The following is an 18863-nucleotide window of genomic DNA, read 5'->3' on the forward strand; positions in this document are numbered from 1 at the left end:
CCTACGAGGCCCCCACTTTACAGATGAGGAGATGAAGCGTAGATTCGAGTTGTCCAAGGTCACGTGGAGCAGACAACGGAGCAGAAGCCAACACGAGGGCCCACATACACAGTTTAAATCATTCTGGGTGCTTTTTCATCTTTAAAATATAAAATACACCCAATATAAATCCAATATAAAATACATAATGATCCACTAGTTTTTAGGGACGTATCATTCACCCGAGGGGACACTACAAATGGCTGCTGCTCTGAAGCACTTGGTTTCTCTGTGGAAGTCACTGGATCATCTGAATTCTGTGAAGCACCGAGTCTTTTCTGTCTGGGCTGAGGTGGGAAGGGCCCAAGGAACCATGGGCAAGTCATCTAGAGGGCTAGGTCATGACTAGCAGCGGCTAACGGTCTTCCAGAACCTCACGTCCACTGCACCTTTCCTCCTGGGATCCCGGGGGCACTTCTACCTCAACGCACCCAAAACCCAATCTCCCCCCACCTGCCCTGGCCGGCTTGATCACCTGGCTGTCAAGGGCAGAAGCTTGGCCGCCAGTCTGGTGTCTCCATTTTGCTCACTGTCGATCCCCAAACGTACCCAGTTGTGAGGATCCTACTTCCTTAACATTCTTTGGGTTCACAGCCTTCCACCCCATCGTCCTGGTACCGTGTGAACTTGACGCCATGGCTCTTTCCCTGCCTTTCTGTTTTCCAAGCCTTCGTTCTCGTTCCAATTGGATTCATTCCCAACGCGGCAGCCAACCCAATCTTTGGGGAGTGGAAACAGCACCCTCATTCTCCTGCTAAAAAAATACTTCGGTGGCTTCCAATCACCTGTTGGTAAAGCATTAAAATTAATTGGCCAGTATTTATTGGTCTCCTACAAGGCCTTTTCTGTTTCTACATCCTCACTTCTTGCCCAGTGCGTATGGGAGCCTCCCTCTGGCCAAGCTGACGTATTCCAGGAGGGATGCCTGGGTTCCCTCTCGCTCCTGGGCCTCTGCCGCTGAGCTTCTTGCTCTGCCCAGAACACCCCCTCCTCGGGCTCTGTTGGTTGAGTCCCACGGGTCCACCAGGCATCAGCCTAGCTGTCCTTTTCCACCACAGCTCCGTGGTTTGCTGCGTGGCTCTCCCGCTCGACGGCAAGCTCTCCGAGGGCAGGACTATGCCTCGCTCGTTGCTCCTCGCATCACCTGGCAGCCAGCTGTTATGCTGACCTTGTGAAAATTCAAAAAAAGGGCACTGCACTCCCTGCATCTGCCAGGAAGTTGCTCCATGCCCACCCATCTATGCTGATCCTGCAGAGACCGCACCCCCTGGAGGTGTGCAATGTACAGCCTTGGTCCTGTGTGGCACAGAGTGGACGCAAAGTGGCTCCGAAGCATACGGGTGCTGAACAGATGTGCACGCCCTGGCCGACTGTGTTCAAGTGATAAGAACCCTGCCTCGTGCAGCGACTGGCCTGGCTGTGTTTCTGGAACTATGTAACCTGCTTGCCCATTCAGCCGGGAGGAATAGCAACCTCTGCTGTTTCTCTTCAATGTTCGAGAGCTGAGCAGGAGCCTTGAGCACAGATGAGGCCCTGATCCCAGACCAGTCTGGCAGTTTTGGCGGCCCTTGGGTAAAAGATGGTGCTCTCTCTACTTTTCCGTGGAGGGCCAGGTAAGGCCCAGAGACATGAAAACTTGTCCCAGTTTAGACAGACAGACAGTTGGAGGTAAAGCCAAGCAAGCGCCCAGCTCTCTCCACACCCCTGAGCCCGCCGAGGCTGAGGTTTCCAGGTCTGATATGGGAGAGGTTGGACTCCCAAACCTGTGGGACTCCTGCTTTCTTCCTGAGCAGGAGGGTTCGAGGCTGGGCAGTGCTGGAGGGTGGTGTCTCAGTTCTGGGGTGTTGGCCCTCCCCCCCACCAGGCAGGTGTGGGCACATCCCTGGGGTGGGGATCAGAGCTGGAAGGGACCGTCCTCCTTGTCTGCATGTGAGAGAACGGAGGGCCGAGGATGCCATTGGGTAGACGTCTAGCGGACGGTGACATTTCGCTGTGCTCTGGCTTCTTTTTTTTTTCAAGATTTATTTATTTATTAGAGAGAGAGAGAGAGTGAGCGTGAACAGGGGGAGGGAGAGGGAAGGCATCTCAGGCCGACTTCCCGTTGGGTGCAGAGCCCGGCACAGGGCTTGATCCCACATCCCTGAGATCACGACCTGAGCTGAAGTCAAGAGTCGGACACCCAGCTGCCTGGGCCACCCAGGTCCTCTGGATTCTTAATCCTCAGCCCAGAATGGTACAGAATGTCCATCTGAGAAAAAACTGTAGTGAGATACACAACTTAAAATTTACCAATTTGCCAGTTTTTTTTTTTTAATTTTTATTTATTTATGATAGTCACAGAGAGAGAGAGAGGCACAGAGACACAGGCAGAGGGAGAAGCAGGCTCCATGCACCGGGAGCCCGACGTGGGATTCGATCCCGGGTCTCCAGGATCGCGCCCTGGGCCAAAGGCAGGCGCCAAACCGCTGCGCCACCCAGGGATCCCGCAATTTGCCAGTTTTTAAGTCTGCGGTTTGGTGGCATCGAGTACGTTGGTGGTGTTGTGCTACCATCACTGCCCCCCATTTCCAGGACTTTTTCATCTTTCCAAACTGAAACTCTGCCCCATTGAACAGAAAACCCCCATTCCACCCTGTCCCCAGCCCCTGGAAGCCACCATTGTACTTCGTGTCTTTATTGTGAGTACCATGCATGGAGTATCAGCGGAATCGTACGGTGTCTGTGTCTGGCTTACTCACTTAGCACAATGTCTTAAAGATCCACCCACATTGGGACATTGAGGTGGCTCAGCAGTTGAGCATCTGCCTTCCACCCAGCATGTGATCCCAAGGTCCTGGGGTTGAGTCCCGCATCAGGCTCCCCGCATGGAGCCTGCTTCTCCCTCTGCCTGTGTCTCTGCCTCTCTTCATGTCCCTCATGAATAAATAAATAAAATCTTTAAAAATGAAAAAAAGATTCATCCATGTTGTAGTAGGAATCAGAATCCCCTTCCTTTTTTTTTTTTTTTTAAAGATTTTATTTATTTGAGAGAGAGAGAGAACACACAAGTGAGAACCCGGGTGGGGAGAGCAGCAGAGGAAGAGGGGGGAGCAGATGCCCCCTGGGCAGGGAGCCCAACATGGGACTTGACCCTCGGACCCTGAGATCATGACCTGAACCGAAGGCAGATGGATGCTTAACCGACAGAACCACCCAGGTGCCCCAGAATCCCCTTCTTTTTTTAGGGCTGGATAATATCCCACCGGGTGTGTTTAGCATACTTGGTTTACCTGGGTGTCCTTTGATGGACATGTGGGTCGTTCGCACCTTTAGGCTATTGTGAATCACGCTTCTGTGCATATGGCTGTACAGGAATGTGCCGTGGCCCCGCTTTCAGCCCTCTGGGGGTGTATCTCCAGCAGAGGACTTGCTGGCTTGCATGGCAATGGTATGTTTGATTTTTCTGGAACTGCTCTCCCATTTTGCACAGCAGCTGCTCCGTGGTCCGTGCCCACCAACGATGCACAGGGGTTCCACTTTCTCCCTACTCTTCCTGACACGTGTTTTCTATTTTTTCTGATTAAACGAGTCAAAAAGAAAATATATATATATAGGCATCCCCCTGGGTGTGGTGTGGAGTGTGACTGCGGGCGGCCCCCCAAGGGCTGTCTTGGGTCAGCCTCGCTCCTGCAGCCGGCAGTGCCTTCCTGCAGGCTCCGCGCTCCTCCTGTCAGCGGGAGGAAGGAGGCTCTGGATCCCACTCCTGAAGTGGGGGTGGCTGTGCTCGCCCCTGTCGTGGGTGCCGTGCGGGCTTGCAGGGTGTTGTCTGGGCCCGAGGGCAGCTGTGGGAGGAGGGTGATTGGGCGCCGGGCCTGCCCAGGTGCGGGGTCCACTCAGAGCATCTGACACTTGCTGGCTCGGGTGCTAGGAGGTGGCTGCTCCTAATGGGGCTTCTTACACGAGTTTTGGCTGTTTTCACTGGATCAGAAGGAAAAAAAGAGAAAACAACCCACGAATTCTGGCTGAGGTTTTCCGTGGCAGATTCACGGGCTGGAGTCTGAATCCATTCCTGATTCTGTGAATCCAATCCTTTTAGGATCTCGCAGCACAGTGTGGGGGGCGCCTGTGTGCGCCAACCAGAGCCAGGGCTGCACCGGCTCCTCCAGGGCTCACCGAGAGGACGATGTTGGGGAGCCCTCAGCGGGGACCCGATGCCGTGCGCAGTGGCTTGGCTCCTCGCACCGCCGGCGCTCTCGATCCCCACGGGGACTCCACGCTGTAGGGGCTGCTGTTCTCTACATTTCTCTTAGGAGGAGACGCAGGCCCAGGGTGATGAAGTGACATGTCCGGTGTCACGCAGCGGGGACGTGGAGCCGGGATCTGAATCCAGGCGGCCCGGCTCCAGACTCAGGCATCGGGAGCTCAGAAGAAAGGACCGAAGTCGCAGGCCTGATGGCCTCGGACCCCGCACGTGCAGCACGCTTCATAGTTTATAGTGTTCTGGCGTTTCATTTACGCTCCGTGACAGCTCCGTGAGGCGGGCATCTGTGTCATTCCCGGCTTGACAGAGCTGGAGCCTGAGGCCCAGAGGGGACTCAGAGGGACTTGCCCGGGGAAGCTGGATGGGGCGACGCAGGCCCAGGCGGGAAAGGGACCCGGCAGGCACCGCGGGGGAAGCAGGATGGCACGTCCTCAAAGCTTAGACCCCCCTAGGGTCGGGCACCCACCTTCTAGGTATCCCCGAGGGGCAGGAGAGCTCGGAGAGGCCCGCACTCGTGGGTTCACAGCGGCCGAGGTACGGAAACCAGCCCGCTGTCAGCGGACGAGTGGCTGGAGAGCACACGTGCGTGCACACACACGCCAGCACGCGCACACGGTGAAATATTGTTAGGCCGCGGGAAGGAAAGAGACCTTGCCACCTGCGCCGACCTGGCGGGCGATGTGCCGCGTGAGCTTATGAGCCAGAGGAAGGCCAATGCGGCGTGACACCCTGCCCGGATGGCGGGGTCCAGGCACTGGCTGGGGGGGTGGCGGGGGGGGGGACACGCTGGCCGAGGTGCACGGACCCGCTGGGAAGCAGGGGCTCCGGAGCCACGGCAGTCGTGCTGACCGACTGCAGGGCCCGGCAGACACGTCGAGGTGCTCGGAGCCTCGATCTAACCGTTCTGGCCCCAGGGACGTGCCGGAGGTGTTGGCTAAGGCTCTGGGGCCGTCGTTACGATACATAAATGTGTCAAATGAACACGCTCAATACCTTAAACTCACACAATGTCATGTACCGACTATGCCTCGGAAACAAACCCTGTAAGGAGAGCGGGGACGGCAGTAGAGCGGTCAGGACGCTTCCTGAGGGCTGGGGCGTGGGGGATGGGGAGGGGGTGCCCTTCACCCTGTGTGCGAGGCTCCCGAGGACGAGCATGGCCGGATCCGGGCTGGCCTTCAGGAGGCTGGGTTGAGTGTCTGTGGGTCGGGAGGCTCGGGGCTTCACCTGGTCGAGCCCCCAAAGCCCGTCTTCCCAGTTTGCCTATGACTTCTTTCTGCAACCTGTCACAAAGCGGGGGGGGGTGGTCGCTGTCCTTCAGTAAGCTCTCAGGGGTCGCTGGCTGTCGTGGGGCCCCAGCTTCTGTGTTTAGTGTGCTGGCTGGTGGCCCAGGGGGGATCCCGGCCTCGTCTGCCTCTCCCATGGCGACGCGAGGCAGGCCTTGCCCTGTTCTCAGATCCACAACGTGCCGATGAACCAGCTGGGCCCCGGATACCTAGGTTCCTCCCTGGGATGGCTTCTGTCTCTGGAGAACTCCTACTGACCTTTCCAGATGCTTCCTCTCCTGTGATGGCTGTTGGCTCCCTCACCAAAGACGAGAGCTGCGACGCCCTAAACCCTAACAATACTTTATCTGTCCCAGATTCCATGGTGTTAGAGACATTTGTCTTCTTTTCCCAGGTAGCCTCGGAGCACCTTGAAGGGAAGGTCTTTGTCACATCTGCACCCAGCTCAGGCTTAAATACCTATAATCGGGCCTGGTCATCCAAGAACGGGTACCGCCTGGTGACTGACACATACGTACGAAGGGATATAGCAATGACCAGAGCAGACGATGGCCCCCACCGGCCCTGGGATGGGGTGCAGGGGGGTGTTGCTCAGCCTACTGGATCCTCTGCACGTGACCTCCATTCCATAAACCTTTCTGAGCTTTATGACTTCACACTGCCTGCCTCGGAGCTGGGGAGATGTTCTATCATGTTTCAAGAAAAGGGCTTTGACAACGTGAGAGGGAGAAGTGCTTTCTTTCAGGACCAGGCTGTTTACCTTGTACCCTCCAGACACCGACAGAGCACAGTCCTCCCGTGTGGGTAGGTGGTAGGTGTTTGTTACGCACGAGTGGAACGGAGGTGCAGGAGGACTAGACCGTGGGTAAGAGTTTGCTCCCAGAGGGGAAGGCGACCCGCCTGGGCGCCGCACGCAATCAGCAGTCGTGCGCAATTAGAACACGCCCGGCTCCGAGAGTTCTCTACAAAAAGAATCTGATGTTAGGAGCAGATAGGGGCCTGCACAGGACGCAATCAGACTACGAAAGAACTGCTTTTGATTCCAGACCTGGCCTCCAGCAGGCTGCGTTCCTTCTCTTGGTGTTTCCCCAGTTCTAGGACGCCCTTTTGAGTTTCAGAAGCAGCAACCACACAGATGTCTTTCCGAGGCCACTTGGCTGAGACAGGGCCCTGCCTTGGGCGGGATGGAAAAATCTGGAAGGCCGGAGAGAGGGGCATCTGGAGTTTGTGATCTGGGAGTGAGGAGCTGCCAAAGGATCCTCTCTCTCCAACACACTCAGGCATCAGCTGTCAAGGTCACCGCAGCCCAGAAAAAGGGCGCGGGGCCCAGGACACCACTGTTTTCCAACAGCGTGCCCGGTGATGGCAGGAAGGATGGCTGCTGGCTCGGCCCGGCCACCGACCCAGCTGGGCAAGTTACCGTCCTTCCTTGGGCCTCAGATTCCACATGAGCCACATGAGGAGGTCGGACTGGCCGGTCTTAAATGCCCTTTTGGCTTTTTGCAGGAAGGAGCAGGGGCTCTGGTGTCAGGCACACCTGGTTTTCAAATGAAGGAGGCTTGAGAGGTGGAGAGGCAGGTTGCAGGGGGTGGTGGGAGCCGCTTGGGTTCTAGAGCCAGCCTCGCTCGGGTTCTCACCCTGGCTCTGCCCCTCGTTGGCTGTTTATTTTGGGGCAAGTTATGTCCCCTTCTGGAGGCCGGGTTTCTGATGTAGAAACAGTGACGGGCCCTCCGCCCTCGGTGGTTGGGGGGAAGCGTCTGTAATGAGATATCGCAGGGGAAGCATGGAACGAGGGCTTGGCAGGGACAGAGCCTCCACCCAGTGAGGGGGATGGCAGTGGAGTCTGGAGAGGCCGATCCCCTCACCAGGTGCCACTGAGGCTGGCGGGCGGGCACGTGGTTTGAGAAGCCGCTCCATGCAGGGTACTCCCAGGAGGACATACATACAGGGGTGCACATTTCCATCCGAAGGTTGCGTGCTCCTCCTGGAACGGGGAGATGAGCCCACACTGTCGGGACTGCCTCCACCTGGAGGAATGGCCCTCCATCCGGCCCGTGGGGGTGGATCCAGCCAAATCGTGGGCTTCCGGGTGAGTGCGGGGGCTGCGGGCCCAGTCCCGACCTGCTGGGCGCCCGGCCTGGGCTTCCAGTCTGGGTGAGCGCGCCCTGCACCCCTTTCCAGTGCGCAGGTCCAAGGCCGCGGACGAGGAGAGGAGCCGCGGAGCTCAGCGAGCCAGGGACGAGTACCGGCGCCACTCGCTGCGCGCCATCCAGAAGGGCACGGTCGCCGGCCTCAGCTCCATGTTCCAAGAGCTCGGCCAGAGCCACGAGCAGGAGGCCAGACTCTACCACCACCTCCCAGGCCCGGGGCCGCCGCCCCCGCTCGCCATACCTGTCAGGTGGGTCTGGGGCTCTGCAGGTGCAGTGCGGCCGGGGGCTCCATCCAGCTCTGCTCCAGCTGCTGTGACATTGGGAGCTGGTCATCCCCCCCCCCCCCCCCCCCCGTGGGCCTCAGTGTTCAAGTCTGCATAACGGGGCCGGAGCGGGTGGTGAGGAGTCTGGTCCCAGATGTTGATTAGCCCCGGAGTTCTGGGAGTCTGGAAATCCAGGGTCCAGGGTTCCTTTGAACACTTAAAGAACGCTGTGTACCCTCCAAGATGTGCACATGAAAATGCCCCAAAATATTTGCATGTAATTCCAAGCTCTTATAGATCACAGACTCCAGGCTGAGAACTCGTTTTTTTTTTTTAATTTTTAAAAGATTTTATGTGTTTATTCATGAGACACACAGAGAGAGAGGCAGAGACACAGGCAGAGGGAGAAGCAGGCTCCCTGCAGGGAGCCCAATGTGGGACTCGATTCTGGGACCCAGGGATCGTGCCCTGGGCCAAAGGCGGACGCTCAACCACTGAGCCCCCGGGCGTCCCTAAGAACTTGTACTGTAAGACCTCAAGAGGGTTAAAAGTGGCCCAGCCGCTTGGGAAGCAGGGCTGGCTCCTTGTCCCGAGCGCAGCCGGCGCTGATGCATTCCCCGATCTGCTAGCAGGTTGGCAGATGAGCGTGGCTGGTGCAGGGCCTTACGCACCGGCGTCTCCCGGGCGGCTTGGCCAGGGCACCGAGGCGACTGCCCGTGAGGCCGCCTGGAGCCCCCCCACCATCCGCCGGCGCCCGGCTGGTCCCTTGCATGTCTGGCACTGCCGGGCGACTGCGGCCCCGTGAGGCTGGGCGGTGGGTGCCCGCGGCCTCCCGAACCACCGTGAACCTGCAGAAGAGGCCAGTCCCTTCTGAGTTTTGCCCTAATTGGGACTGAGGATCATTCGTAGGCCCCTTCGCCCTCCCCCCGCGGTCTAGGGAGGGCTGGCCGTACCTGCGTTTCCTCCCTCCCTCCCTTCCTTCCTTTTCATTTATATGATTAACAAACCAGGAAATTTAAAAAGACGTATGGGAAACAACTGCCTCGCATTCCTGCCTCCATCTCCTTGGCTCTTCCTTGCCCCACAGGGGGGCACCGTCCTCAGTGTGCGTGCGCCCGTCCAGTTCCTTTGAGGAGTTGGTGACGTGAAAAGTCATATCCCTGGCTTTTTATTTATGTATTTTTGCAGCAAAGGTTGCTCACTATACACATGGCTCTGTGTCTTGGCTTTTATTTCCATTGAACTATATTTTAGAGGTCTTTTCATATCAGTTTTTAGCTATTCATTTATTTTTATTTAGTTTTCTTTTTTATCTTATTATTTTTAAAGATTTTTTTTAAAGATTTTTTTTTAATTTATTCATGATAGACATAGAGAGAGAGAGAGAGAGAGGCAGAGACACAGCCAGAGGGAGAAGCAAGCTCCATGTAGGGAGCCCAATGTGGGACTCAATCCCAGGTCTCCAGGACCATGACCTGAGCCAAAGGTAGACTCTCAAGCACAGAGCCACCCAGGCATCCCAAAAGATTTTATTTTTTAAGTAATCTCTACACCCGATGCAGTGCTTGAACTCAGCATTCCCAGACCAAGCATCCTGTGCTCCACTGACTGAGCCCGCCAGGCACCCTGGTCCAGTTTTCCTTTTTTATAGCTGCATCGTATTCTACTCCACAGATGAGCTAGAAATGATTTATCAGAAACTCTGTTAATGTTTTAACATTAAGTTGTTTGAAATCTTTGGTTATTACCAAGGGTGCCCTTAGTGAATAACCTTGGGGACATTCATTCTACACACGGGCCCCCCGGGAGGGAGGCTGGGGAGTGGCCTCTCCAGGTGGCTCTGCTACTCTGGGTACGTGAGGCTCTTCCTTCGTGGATGCTGATGCTTGTGCCCTGCAGTTCTAGAGGGGAAAAATGCCTTTTCTTTCCCTCAGACATCCCTCCCGTCCTCTTCTCCATGCCCACCTGTGTGACTTTTTTCAAAGCAAGTGATAACAATGCTCTTTTGGGAAAAATAAGAATATTTGGTGTATTATCATCTGCAAAGTGGCTTCATGCACCTGGACTCCATTCTTGCCACAGGCACGAGTGTGGGCATTACTCATCCTCATAGTGGCCTTCCCTCCCCTCTCCTCCTCTGTCCTCTGCCCTCCCCTCCCTTTCCTGAGTCTCCACACTTCCTCTCCCTTCTCAGCAGGACTTGGGAGCGCCCACTGAGACCCGTGTCCAGGGAAGTCATTGTCCGCTGGTTTAAGGAGGAGCAGCTGCCTCGCCGAGCTGGCTTTGAGAGGAACACCAAATCCATCGCCCCCTGGTTCCATGGTAGGATGGCTTACCGGGCCCCTGGAGCAGACAGTTTCCACGTCTGCCTCTCTCTGAGGTCGGGAGGAGGTCCTGAAGGGGTGCTGGCATCAGGGGGAGTCGAGGACTTTGGACCTTGGTATTTCCGCGCCACCCCCACATAGACCAGCCAGTCTCCCAGCTCTAGGGTTTGGCTCTCCGGGGTCGCCTGGGTGGAGAGAGGTCCCATGGCTGTCCTCTGTTTGCTCGTTAAATGTGCTGAGTTCAAGGCACAGGTTTTGATTCCTCCAGGGCATGAGCTGAACTACTGAGTGGCCTTCATCAAGGCCTTAGGGACCCAGGCAAACATCTCTGAGTAGGAGTCCAGGGGACTGGAGGCGCCGGGGATCCCAAATGTGCGTTCCCCGCTCTCTGCTGGGGAGGGAGGACCACGCTCTTGCCCACTGCTTTCACTCACAGCCTCCTTGGCCGTCAGGGGCTCCTCAGAGGTCTTCTCTATACTCACAAGACAGTGAGCTCTCCGTGTACCATGAGCTCCTGCTGGGCAGGGCCCACGTCTTGTCGTCTGAGCCCGCATCCCTGATCCTGACCGTGGGCCGGCACACAGCAGGCTCCGAACAAACACTTGTTGATCAGAGGACCGAATGGCTGAATGAAGAGGTCAGAGCCACCCAAGCATAGAGCATGAGAGCTGGAAGGCTCCCTGGAACTATCTAACTCTCTGTTTCACAGACAAGGACACAGGTCCAGATCGGGGAGGAGGTTTTCCTAACATCACCAATAGACTTGTGAGGTCAAGTTCAAGAACATACCTCAAGCTCCTGACCCCAGTCCAGTGATCTGAACCTGCAGCGGCCTCAAACAGGGAAACAGGATTGCGATTTCAGCAGAGACTTGCTACGGGGAAACGGGAGTCGCTACCGGCCACCAGACTCGTCTGGATCGGTTAGCTATTGCTATGTAACAAATCACCCCAAAACTCAGGAGCTGAAAACAAATAAGCATGTATTGTTTATTCGTAAGTTTTTGAATCAACCAGGCAGTTCTTCGGGAATGGGCCAGGCTCAGGTGATCTGAGCTGAGCTTGCTCGTGTGTCCCCAGACAGTGGGCTGGTCCCCTGGGTGCTGGCTTATCCAGGAGACACTTGCCTGAGACATCTCCTCTCTGCTCCCCAGGGGCTCGTGTCCCCCAGCAGCCTGGCCACACTGTCAGGCTTCTCTGGGTCAGCTGCCTGCGGCCTTCCTCCCTGAGTCGTCCCTCCCTTATCAGCGCTGAGCCCAGGTTTGCCTGTGGACTCCCTGGGGTAGAATTGATCTCTTCTGCCACAGTTTGTATCCATCAGACCCCTGAGTGCCTTTGTATCTCTTCTTCTGGCCTCCTGGGAGCTTGGCCAGCCTGCACCCTGGCCTTGGTCTTGTCTCCCCTTTCAACGTCAACTCCCCACTTGCTTCCTGGGCAGCTTCCAGGTGTTTCCAGTTCCCTCCAGATGGAGAGCTGACCTCAGTGTTGTGATGGGCACTAATGACCACACACTCTTCAGGGCTCATGGGGAGGCCTTCATGGGCAAGCTGTGGGCGTGGCTCCGGCTCCAGAGAAGGCAACTGGCGTGCAGGGGTGAGCAAGGCCGTGTGCACCTCCATCCACAGCTTCAGGAGCCCAAAAAGCTTGTGAACCATGAAGTGTAGGTAGTAGCCACCCTACAGCTGGGGTGGCTGAGATGTAGCATTGTTCAGGGACTGCCCAAGGTCATGGAGGTCACAGAGACACCACCTGGTTGTGCAAGGGTGTCTTCACCGGTCTGCCTGTTTCACTCGGGCCCCTCTACAATTTATTCTTCGCACAGCATCCTAAGAATATATTTTAAAGATAAATCAGATCCTGTTACTTTCCTGCTTAATATGCACTGCTTCCTTCTGTTTATATTTGCAAGGAATCTCAAACTCCAGGCTTCCTGCTCCAGCCTCCTAGCACAATTTTCCCCTTGTCCACCTTGCTTCCACAGCTCTGGCTTTTTTTTTTTTTTTTTCTCTGTCTCAAACAAGCCATTTTCTTTTCTACCCCAGGCCCTTTGTACTTATTTCTGAGCTGCTTGGCATTGCTGTTCTCCTAGCTTTTTGCATGGATGCTGCATTCTTATTTCTCATCTCAAATATCCCCTTCTGGAAGAGTTCTTTCCTGAATCCTTATCTAAAGCAGCCTTTAACAGTGGCTCTCACCCACTATACGTCCCTCTTTAAGAGTGCTCACCCAATCGATATTCACCTTATTATTTGCTGTCTTCTGCTCTACCTGTGTGTAAGCCTGCGAAACTAAGGACCTTGTTCATTTTTGCCCCGAGTGCTTACCATAGTTAAGTGTCTGCAGGAAGAATGAATGAAGGTGGGAATGAAGTATCAGATGAGATCCCAGTCTTCCCAGTCCCAAAGGGCAGCCATTGCTTCTCTGCCCTGGTCCCTGGTCAGTGTGTGGGTCTCCTCAGGGCCTGACGAGTGAGGTTAAGCTGGAGCTGTCCGCTTGCAACCCCCTTCCTTCAGGCCTCCACATATCCTACAGGATGGAGAGGCTCTTTAGGGCCCAGAAAGAAGAGAGTCACCATTCACCGGGTGGCTGAGCCACACATCCCCAGACAGTCCCGGGGGGGTCCCTGTTTCTCGCCTCTGTCCCAGGTATGTGTCCCTGCAGCCCCGAGAGAGCGGCCTCTGAATTGCTGCTTTCCTTTTCCTCGGTCCATTGGAATTCTGGAAGCTCGAGGGCAGCCTCTTAGTGCAGCTCCGCTGTTCTGCGGGGGAGGCTTGGGCCAGGGGCCCGGGGGGCCTGCAGCGCGTGTGGCGGCCTGCAGGAGAGGCATCGCAGAGCTCCTCAACTCCATCTCTACTTTTCCCTTCTACCTGGATGGAAAAAAAAATGTGATTTTTTATTTTATTTTTATTTTTATAAAGATATCTTCAGTTGTCTTTTTTTTTTTAATAAAGATTTTATTTACTTATTCCTGAGAGACCCAGAGAGAGAGGCAGAGACACAGGCAGAGGGAGAAGCAGCTCCCCATGGGGAGCCCGATTTGAGACTCGATCCCAGGACCCAGGATGGTGACCAAAGGCAGATGCTCAGCTGCTGAGCCATCCAGGACTCCTGGTTTCCAAATTCTTGAGAGTAACTTTGCTCATCCCCAAAATCCCAAAGTCTGGAGCTCCTGATGTGCTCCAACTTCTTCCCCAGGGGAGGCATTCCTTGACTGCATCCTTGAGGCCCCCCCCACCCGGCACCCCACCAGTCCTTCCTGGGATGGGTCTGCTGCCCATCCTGCCCACGGGCAGCCTGCACCCTTTTTACTGTTAGGGGGTCTTTGCCTCCTAGGGGGTTGGCTGGGGGCTCTGCTCTCAACTGGTCTCAGCCGGATGTCTTAGCAGGGGCAACTCTGCTCCCTGAATCTACCACGCTCCTCCCAGGGGCCAGAGGGCAAGTGGCCTTCTCGGCTTGTGAACCTCCTCTTTGAAGCAGGACCCCATTGCTTTCACCTCATGACATTGGCCACAATATGTCACAGAGTTTGGGGTGGGAAAGTGTATCCTGCTTCTCTCCTGTAAGGACCAGCCACGCTGTGTGTCCAAGGGTGTGAAGACAGGGAGCGGAGGAGAGTTTGAGCTGATAATGTAATCTGTTACAACCCCACTATAAATCCGTTTTTTCCTGGGTAGAATGATCCTAGTTAACTCAGCTGGGTTTTAAATATTCAAAAAAATATTTATTTGAGAGAGAGAGAGAGAGAGAAAGAGAGAGCATAAGCATGAGAGCATGGAGGAGAGGAGGGTGTGGGAGGGAGAGAATCTCAAACAGACTCTAAGTGGAGAATGGATGATCCCACGACCCCAAGATCATGGCCTGAGCTGAAATCAAGAGCTGGACATTCAACCGACTGAGCCCCCCGGGCACCCCAGTTCAGCTGGATTTTGGGTGCAGGTTAAAAGCAACCGCTCTGACTCCTAATTCCTTCCCTCAAACACAGTGGGGTGTGTCGACACTCCAAAGAGCAGTGCAGACAAGGCGTCTGAAGACACGGGCCCACTCTAGAACCTAGCAGCTCTGTGACCTTGGGTGTGTCCTTTCAATCCCCATCTCTGAAATTGGGATTTTAACCCTGACTTTGCAGGACTCGTGAAGATCAAGCCAACAGATGTGTTTTGTCCCCCGTGATGAGCCATGGCAGGGTGGGCGCTGATGTCTGTCCCCCCGAGGCTCCGCCCACGCTGGGGACCAGAGCACAGGGGTGCGGGGAGGCAGGGAGAGGGGCAGGAGAACGGGCTTCCCGCTGGGACCAAGGCCCTCGCAGTCGTCTCCTCTGTTAAAAAGAGAAAACGGTAAAGTTATCCCTCCTTCCTCCTTTGTTCATTGTTAAATGTTCCAGGGGTTGTAAGAGAGACTTCTAGTTCTCCAAAAATACTCCTGAGGAAACCTGGTGCATGTGATCTTGGCTTTGGGGGAGAAAAATCTATTTTTGGACTTCAGCATGGATCTAAAATTATTAAGAACATCCTCTGTCTGAGCACTGACTCAGGGAGACCTGTTTCTCCTCCGGTTTTCTCTCCTCGGAGAGTGGTCACAGTGTGACCCGTGGTTATTGTTATTGTCTTGGCGACAACCCCCTGGCTGTCTCGCAGCTTGCCCTCAGGCTTGGGGGACGGTGCTCGGCCATGGCTGACGTGGTTGGTGTTGGTAAACCCTGCTCGGGCCCTGGGTGTGGGTCTTGAGCCCGGCGTTCAGGTGGAGTGTTCTGGTCATGCCTTTCCAGGCAAAGCACAAAGTGGGGGCTCCATCGGGGAGGAGGGACCCCCCACATAGACCATGCGGCCTGTAGGGAGCCCCGCGGTCAGGGGTGGCCTCACACACAAAGCCTGAGCTCCCAAGTGCAAGGGGCACTGCGTGCTACCTTTCCACACTGTGGCTGCCGAGCATATTGAGAGGCCAGGAACGTGGAAGGTCCTAGAGCTGCGGGCTTCTGGAATGGCCCACGCCTCCAGACCCCTTATTCACCTTGCTCTTTTTTTTGGTATTTTTTTTATTGGAGTTCAGTTTGCCAACATACGGCATGACACCCCGTGCTCATTCGCTTGCTCTTGATCGCAGCACATCTAAATGTGTGGAGGGAGGGCGGGGAAACAGAGGTCACTGTGGTCATTTTTAGGGACCACACCGGGGGATGTGTGTCTTGGAAAAGGGACGCCCCGGTGTGGGATAGATGGGAGGACAGAGCCGCTGCTCCTCAGTCTCTGGAGTTCTGTCTTGAGAAAGGAGGAATGTGAACGAGGACAGAGCTGGGGCCCGGGCGAGCATGTGCAAAGAAACGCGCTTCCTTGCAAGAGAACACCGCAGTGAAGGGGTGTTCACTTGGGGTCGCAGCACACCCCGGGGGGGGGGAACGGGGACCACTAGGCTCTCTGTCCCTGGGATGCAGCGTGACTCGAGCGCACGCCTGCTGCGTCCCTCCAGGACCACGGGCTCTGCTCCTGCTGCGCCTCCCTGGGCTTTCTCGGGGGATCAGGTGCCCTGGGGACCGTGGGGCACGCCACTAGTGGGTGCCTGGGGTCCGGGGCTGAGGATGAAGGGTGTTCTCCATGGCCGTGGCCTTCTTCCCCTTGCGCACTTCTCTACTGCTAGTGGCGGTTTTGGTCTAGGAGCGGAGAGGGCGGGCGGCAGAGACCCCGCCGATGGCCCCTCCAGGAGCGGCAGGTGGACGGCAGTCACCAGGCGGGCTGTCCGCGGGGAGGCAGCGCCCTGGGTGGGCAGGCCTGGGGCTGGCGGCGGGCGCGGCCGTCGGGGCCTCCCTGCAGATGCTGCTGCGCCACCTCGCGTGTTTGCGCGGCCGTGCCCACGGGCAGGGTGGCCTGGTGCCCACCAGCTCACGGGACTCTCAACGGCTCTTGACCCGGGCACAGTTTGCTTTCTGCAGGTGACCATGCTGATGACCCGGGCATGGTTTGCTTTCTGCAGGTGACCATGCTCAGGCCCAGAGAGCTCGAGACCCCGACCCCTAGCACCCAGCTCGCCCAGGAGCAAGATGCGGGAACAAGAGGCAGGCCTTCTGGATCCTGGTCTTGCCGCCTCTATTTGGGCGGTTCCTTGAATATACTGCCACCCAGGGAGGGAGATTGGGGCCCAAGGTCTTCCCTCTGGATTCACTGTCCCCTACTGCATGGTCAGTCAAGCCTCTTTCAGACTCAGCCCGAGTTCTTTATTCTGAATCTCACCCCTGCTCATTCTGTGATCTTGTGCAGTGGAGCTGCCGCTAGTCAGTCTCCCGGCCCCGCTGGAGGGAGAGTCTGGGGATATCCTGTTTGGCCTTTGGGATTAGCCCAGAAGGTTGCATTTCTGGGGCCGAGATGGAGAGAGGGAGCCAGCTGAGGCCCCAGGGCGTGGTGTCCACGGTCAGTGGGAGGATGGGGAAAGGTGAGGCCTTGGAGCTCGTCGAGAGGTGGCAGCCAGAGTGGGGGACCCGGGCAACGAGGACCCAGGCGCTGAATCCATGTTAAGCAAGGAGTTGCTGAAGAGACGTGGGAGGTGGAGAAAGTAATAGTACCCACCTTGTAGTGATGTTATGAGGATTAAGTGTATAATATTTATTAAGTGTTTTAGAACATTCCCGGCTTCCATTTGTTATAGGGAGTAAATAAACACAGTAGCCTTTGGAGATGCCTGTTAGGATTTGAATCTGTCCGTGGTGGCCTCCCACCCTGAGGCTGTGCCACCGTTGTCACTTGGAAGCAATGAAAAATGTGACATCAAATGACTGCATAAAGATGATACTTATGTAGCCTCCCCCCCAAAAAAGCACAAATTGAATTTTTTTTTTTTTTTTTACATTATGACTATGATCCCCATCTTGAAATGTGTTTTGAAAGCTGTGAGAGTAACACATGGGTCATTTGGAAGGATGGTTGGCATGTCGCAGATCCATCATGTCAAGTCAGATGGCTGATTTTCCTCTCCCGAGCAGAATGTGGAGTGGAAATTTCCCACCAACCCGGATCCCAAATGCAAAAATTTCTAAAAGAGGGAAAAAGTAGGTCAGTTGACCTACTTTCCTCTTAAGTTCTTGCTTAAGCTATTCCAACTAAGAAATAAAGGAATCTTTTCCCTCTGTCTTAAAAAAAATTGTGCACTGGGTATAAAGTCTCAAAAAAAAAAAAAAAAGGATTACAAAGAGCAGCAGCATTATTTTTTTTTTGCTTGAGGAAAGCACAGGTCGTCGTGGTGTTTTCAAGACCTTAACTCTTTCCTTGCGGCGGTCTGCAGTTCCGTGCTTTGGACTCCAGCCTTTTGTGCCTTGTCCACTTAACACTTTTATTTTGGTTGTTTTGCTGAGTTTTTTGTTTTCTGATGCACAGGTGGGGGTAACTAAAACATGTGGGGAGGGACAGGGCTTGGCCATCTAGTTGGATTTGAGAGAACAGAATTTTTCTTTTCTATTTGGAATTTAAAAAAAAAAAAAAAAAAGCAGAGTGACCCCAGACCATGGTGCCTGTTGGTGTAATTGATTTCATATTCTTCTGATAGTCCCGTCATATCGCTGGTGGTTACAGAAGATGCTGCTGTCTTCCTAACTCTGGGAGGTTCCTATCATGAGTTAGACCCTTCTTCAACAAAAGCAAGCTATTTGGGGGGTACTCTTTGCTCCAGGCTCCGGATTCTAGTTTCCCACCTGTTCCCCAGTCCCGAGCTCATCCCGGGCCTGGCACCCAGTGCCCCAGCTCATGCCAGTGACACTGGGCTCACATTTTCCTGAAGGGCAGGCATGGGCTTGAGAAGGAAGACTTGGCGTCGGGGGTGCAGCAGCTGTCTTCACACCACTAATGTCCCTCAACCTGGGAGACGCCTCGAGGTCGGGACACGGAGCACGTGGTGCTGACAGTGGCACAGTCTGATGAGCTCTTGAGCTGTTAGTTGTCCCGTTGAGGAACAAGCTACCTGCAGGAGGCACGAGCACCCGCTGCTGGGCTGTGTCAGCAGAAGCCAGACAGGTCTCGGTCAAAACCGTGGCAGCGTGGACGGTCCAGTCTGATGGCGATGAGGCCGGGCGGCCTGACTCTCCCCCTCTCCCCTCCCACCTTGAGCGTCTTGTCTCTGCTTATCCGAGAAACCAAGGCGGTGGCTCTGACACCTGCTAGAGAATAAAGTCTAGTCTTTACAGTCGTGGAGAAGCCTTTTTTTGGAAATGAAGGCTCATTAATATTTATGCGTCATTATTAAAAGTTTATCAGACTCAAATTGCCTTCTGTTCAGTAATTAAGTTCTTTATAGGTTTACACGCCGGAGCATTTGCTTACACGTTACATTTCAAACGATGATGCTGCTTTTGGGTGTTGCGAGTCACCCTGCCTGTCACCTGCCCGCAGGGGTGTCTCCTCCCCATGGGACAGCTTAGAACCGCTTCCCGGAGGGGAGGCGATGCGGCTGGCATATGCAGCCAGCGTACGGCTCCTCCTGAGACGTGCACGAGTACCCCGCCCCCGGCAGGCAGTGGGGCCTTACCCACATTTGCGCACTCAGGTTGTAAGCTTCGGTGTACACAGCAAGTAGAGTTCCTTTACT

At 55.2% G+C, this 18863-nt stretch overlaps 1 protein-coding gene across 2 annotated transcripts in view; it reads left to right on the forward strand.

The window, feature by feature from the left end:
• SH2D4B (SH2 domain containing 4B) overlaps nt 1–18863 on the forward strand; it is an 83805-nt gene that overhangs the window by 46766 nt on the left and 18176 nt on the right. Inside the window, exons 5-6 of one of the 2 annotated variants that reach the window (XM_038534489.1) lie at nt 7747–7963; nt 10173–10300. In XM_038534489.1, coding sequence (XP_038390417.1) covers nt 7747–7963; nt 10173–10300 — 345 coding nt within the window. The remainder of the gene's footprint in view (nt 1–7746; nt 7964–10172; nt 10301–18863) is intronic. The other variant, XM_038534490.1, reaches the window with a different exon arrangement.

Source organism: Canis lupus, chromosome 4 (assembly GCF_011100685.1).
Source record: "Canis lupus familiaris isolate Mischka breed German Shepherd chromosome 4, alternate assembly UU_Cfam_GSD_1.0, whole genome shotgun sequence".
Lineage (NCBI taxonomy): Eukaryota > Metazoa > Chordata > Mammalia > Carnivora > Canidae > Canis > Canis lupus.